General features: G+C 48.8%; 1 protein-coding gene across 1 annotated transcript; it reads right to left on the bottom strand.

Annotated features, from left to right (window-relative positions):
- Positions 1-362: 362 nt before the first annotated feature.
- LOC126513101 (olfactory receptor 2A12-like) lies at positions 363-1,310 on the bottom strand. The gene has a single exon (XM_050161253.1). The coding sequence runs from the start codon at positions 1,308-1,310 to the stop codon at positions 363-365; it is 948 nt and encodes a 315-aa protein (XP_050017210.1).
- Between the last annotated feature and the right edge of the window lie 3,560 nt (positions 1,311-4,870).

The following is a 4,870-nucleotide window of genomic DNA, read 5'->3' as shown; positions in this document are numbered from 1 at the left end:
GTATAGTCTTCCTCGTGTCATTTTCAAATCCAAATTCCTTCAGATTGCCAAAAAGCCTGTTTTCATGTTAAACACTGGGCTGTCCTCGTGCTGAACTGACATGGACTTCTAGAAGTAAAGCGAGAGCCAAGGAAGAGCAAGGAAACAATGTCCATGAACTCAAGGACAGCCTTTTAAAAACAAACCCTTCGCCTCTCGTCCTTAACTGAGTCTTTGGAGGAAGCTGAAAACTTAACAAGTTACAGTGAGACTTTCTGTTTGGGAGTAGCCACAATCTCTCCTGGCTATTTGGAAACTCGTGTGGTTCAGAACCTATTTCTTTAATGTGCCAAATGAGCTCCATCCAGTCTTCCAGTCCTGGGTCACTGGGCTGTCCCTTTGTCTCCTAACACTTTCAGAAAAGCCCCCTTTACATCCTTGTTCCTGAGGCTGTAGATGATGGGGTTGAGGAAGGCGGAGACAACATTGTAGAACAGAGCCAGTTTCTTGTCCCGCTCTGGGTCATACCAAGAGCCGGGCCTCATATACATGATCATGGCTGGCCCATAGAACATGGTGACCACAGTGATGTGGGATGCACATGTAGAGAAGGACTTGAGCCTTCCCCGGGAGGAGCGGCTTCTTAAGATGGAGGCAAAAATGCAGCCATAGGAAGCCAAGATGAGGGAGAGAGGGACCAGGAGTAAGATGAAGCCCAAGATGAAGTCCAACTGGTCATTGAAGGATGTGTCTGCACAGGCCAACTTCAGGACAGCAGGGACTTCACAGAAGAAGTGATTGATCTTGTAGGGGCCACAGTAGGGCAGACGCATGGTGAAGACCGTGTAGATCAGAGCACCAGTGATGCTGATGGACCAACAGATTGTGACCATCTTGATACAAACCAGACGGCTCATGAGTAGAGAGTAGTGAAGGGGGAAGCAGATGGCGACATACCTGTCGTAGGCCATAATGGCATAGAGAACACACTCGGCAATTCCCAGGACCAGGAAGATGAACATCTGGGCTACACAAGCACCCCAAGAGATGGTCCTCCTTGGACATATCATATTAACCAGCATCTGGGGTACAGTGGTAGTGACGTAACTCATGTCTACCAAAGAAAGGATACTGAGGAAGAAGTACATAGGTGTGTGAAGGTGAGAGTCTAGGTAGATCAGACTGACAATGAGGCCATTGCCCAGGAGGGTGACCAGATAGAGCAGAAGAAAAAAGACAAACAGGGCCACTCTGACCTGTGACTCACTGGAGAAGCCAAGGAGGATAAACTCCGACACCGAGCTGTGGTTTTCCTTTCTGAGGATCTGCATGGCGATCTGACTATTACAGAGAGGCGAACACTCTGCTCTTCTGTCTGTGGCCTTAGGGCAGGAAGACCGAAGCCAGAGCCTCACACACAACAGCATACACAATTGCTTCCAGTGACGCAGTCAAACCTGTGCTGAGCTGGATGGAAACAGTGTCAAAGCTAGGGCTGCTGGGACACTGGGCAAGGAGTTGAGAAATCTGACTGCTCACAGGATCACCGTGGAAGCCATCTTCATCAACCAAGGACAAGAACTTAAGTGACGATTTTTGCAGCAGGGAGCTCAGCCAATTCATGACCATTGCCAGTTCATTCTGCCAAGGATGTGCACTTGTCCCAGTAGGTAGGCAGATCCTTCTGCTAGCAGAAGGTTAAAATGATGTCTGAAAGTCTGGGTTAGCGGCTGTGGGTGATTGGGTACCACCAAGCCAGAGCTGTGCAGAGGGCTGAAGCTGTGGAGGAGGCAAGTGGAGAACTTACAAAGCTGATAAAAATAGGCAGGAGAACAAACAGAAGTTTATGACTGGTTTCAGGTTATAGGCAAATCTAGGTAAAATATATTAATTTAGAAACTCATATTTATTGACTAAGTTATAAGCGATCTTATTAATAGATTAAAAAATATTAAGCAAATTAACTCAAGATAAAATTACTACAGTTATGTTTGATGATGAAAGTATTTTATAGCATATTAGAAATATAATTAGAGGTTGAGTGTGTAGTTCAGTTGGGAGAGTGTTTCTCTAACATACACTAGGCTCAGTAGCATCCATAAACCTGGCATGGTTCACCTACCTGTAATCCCAGAGTCAGGAGGTGGAGACGGAAGGACTAGAACCTCAAGGTCATCCTCAGCTACATAGTGAGGCTAGCCTAGTCTACATGGAAGCCTGTCCCAAAGAATAAAATAAAATAAAAGACTTAACAAATGCATTGAACTGAAGCCATTATGTTATGATCTTGGTATGGCAGCACTGTATTTGCCTAATAAATATTATGGTTAAAATGGAAAAGGAAGGACATATTTAGTAGCACAGAGCAGGGACCTCACAGCCTGTGCTTCTGAAGAGGCGACCCTGGCTTGCTGCTTCCAGCTTCCCCAAGGCCTATCCGGGCTCTGTCTCCTGAACTTAGACATGTTCCCTTCTGTTTCTGTTGCCTTGCCTTGACCAGGTATTTAATCAGATTCCCCTGAGTGGCCCAGTGGTAGTCCCTTACCTAGCAGTGTGACCTTGGGCAAATTTGCCGCTGGTCTCAGTCTCCACAACCGGTAAACAGAGATGAAGAGCTTGTGGCACAGATTTATAGCAAGGCGCATGTGAAATACAGTGGCGAGACATTTTGTAGAATATAAAATGAGGCAAATAAAAGGAGTTAGTGTAGGATAAACACGCTCAGAAATCAGGAGTGCTGTGGCTGCTCCTGGCTTTGCCCCCATGTGCTGTGTGATCTTGGGTAACTTCACACCCCTCTCTGAGCTTCACAGAACTATTATTTGAACTGAAGGTATTCAATATGACGCCCTTTCAGTTCGATTGTCTTTGATATCAAGCTAGAGACCCACAAACATACCAGGGCCCAGAGCACCAGGGAAGGGCTGAGATGGACAGGGCTATGTGGGCAGGAGTTTGTTCCAGGAGTTTGGAAAATAAGACCAGAGAGCTGGTGGGGACCTAGTGTGCACCAGGTAAGGAAAGTGTCTGAAGGTAAGAGGTGGCCTAGCCCAGCTCAGAGCCTTGGGTTAGGAAACGAGAATGGGTCATCAGGGCAAATGATCTCCCAGAGGAGGGAAGGGAATGAGATGCCTGTGTCCTCTTCCAGCTGATGGTACTCCAGACCCAAACCCTCTTAGAGGCCTCCCCCGGGCCTCCTCGCCTACACCCCAGCAGCTGCACTCTCACCTAGCATGCCCCTTCTTGTGACTCCCCGATGGAACTCAAGACCGTGCTCAGAGGCTCTGACTGTTCAACTTGGTATGATTCTCCAGCAGCCGAAGGCAATACCTGAGTTAGCAAGATGACCAGCTCTGTGGTCCTGTCTGGACAGCTAGAGGCCACTCCTCTTGGAGACTTGGGACTCTAACAGCTGGATTTGGGACCCTAACAGCTGGATTTCTTAGTTCTTTCCCTTGTCATCCTTTCCCCACTGTGGCCCTGCTGGCACCTCCCCTGCTCCGTTGTGTTTTCCCAGGCCCTGCGCCCATCACAGACTTCCTGGGATCTCTTAAACCTTACCTGACCGGCCCAGCCTTGTTCATTTCATGTGTGTATTGTTTTTAACAACCAGGCTCTGGGTTGACACTATGTCTCTTTTAGGTTGTTTCACAGCATCTAGCAAAAATGAGGCCCCTGTTAAGGGCTTGGGGAAACCGTGGGTTCAAGACTGTGCTCACTTAGGGAAAGTCACGTAGCAGTTAGTCACCTGCCGGGCAGTGGCAGTCAGACAGCTCTACCTCAGCATTAGGTTTCTCTTTGTAAACAGTTCTGCTTTGCCTTCTACCAAAGCAGTAAGCGCAGGGGCTGGGACTAACCCCTGGGTCTTAAACAGCATAGGTGGCTTAACCACTGTGCTTTCCTGCCTCTTGCAAAGGTGATGAGGGAGCAATTACCTCAAGCCCTCTCTCCAGGAAAGAACCCTGCTCACATTCTCTCTCCATCCGCCACCTGCAGGTGTCCCCCGCTCCTTCCCAGGCTCTCAGATTCTGGTAGGGAGGAAAGAATATACTTCATACAGCACTCTCTCCCAACCTCGCCCCTTGCCTTCAGTCGCCCCCAAATGACCAGCCTGGTTCTGTCTGAGCGGCTTTCTTCACCGCAGCAGCCTGTTTCCTCTGGGTTCTGTGCGTCACTAGACGAAGCTGTCCATCCTCTTCTGCTTACACTGTGGCCCTTCAGGAGGGGTTCACCGTTCTCTTAAGTGTGCAGGGCAGAGCTCCGGTGGGCAGACTCAGGGGTGCTCTTTTGTCAGATGAAGTTGGAGAGTGGAGTTCCAGCCTCCGAGAAGCCCTGGGGATTTTTGCCTACACTAGTGAACACAGCACAGGGCCTCTGGGCTGGATGAAAGAGGCAGTCAGAAGTCTAATGCCCCTAAGATGTTTCAGGCGTGGCTCCTAGAACTGGGGAGCTGGGCATCCTTTGGAAATTTCCATTAGGAATTGAAATTTCTTCCCTCTGAGACATCATAATGTCTGTAAGGATGGCCATGGCAGCCAGGTGGTCAAAAGGCTGGGCAGATAGATATCCCTCCTCTGACCCAGTTTGAGGACTCCCAAATGCTCCCTTGGGTCCTACTGGAATTCCAAGAGAGAATAGTGGTTGTCTGGCCTCATTAACTGTTGCAGAATAATGATTACCACAAAGGAGCCTGCCTTGAGGATGAGAGGCTTGGCCAACTGTGAGCTACAATACCATCCAGCAGGCTGGTCTCAGCCAATTATCTGGTACCGCCTAAGGCTCAGTGAGAACCATGAGCAGTGAACTTCACACCACCTGAGAACTGAGGTATTAACACCGTGAACACTGTGTTTAAGAATTGAAGGAAACTCTCCTCTCCTCCCCTTCTGCC

Source organism: Alexandromys fortis, unplaced genomic scaffold (assembly GCF_014885135.2).
Source record: "Alexandromys fortis isolate MF-2015 unplaced genomic scaffold, M_Fortis_MF-2015_v1.1 scaffold_122, whole genome shotgun sequence".
NCBI lineage: Eukaryota > Metazoa > Chordata > Mammalia > Rodentia > Cricetidae > Alexandromys > Alexandromys fortis.
The sequence above is the reverse complement of the archived record's forward strand: the minus strand, read 5'-3'. Positions and strand labels throughout refer to the sequence as shown.

Coding starts and splice junctions, on each gene's coding strand:
- LOC126513101 (XM_050161253.1), bottom strand. CDS start 1,310: ATGCAGATCCTCAGAAAGGAAAACCACAGCTCGGTGTCGGAGTTTATC.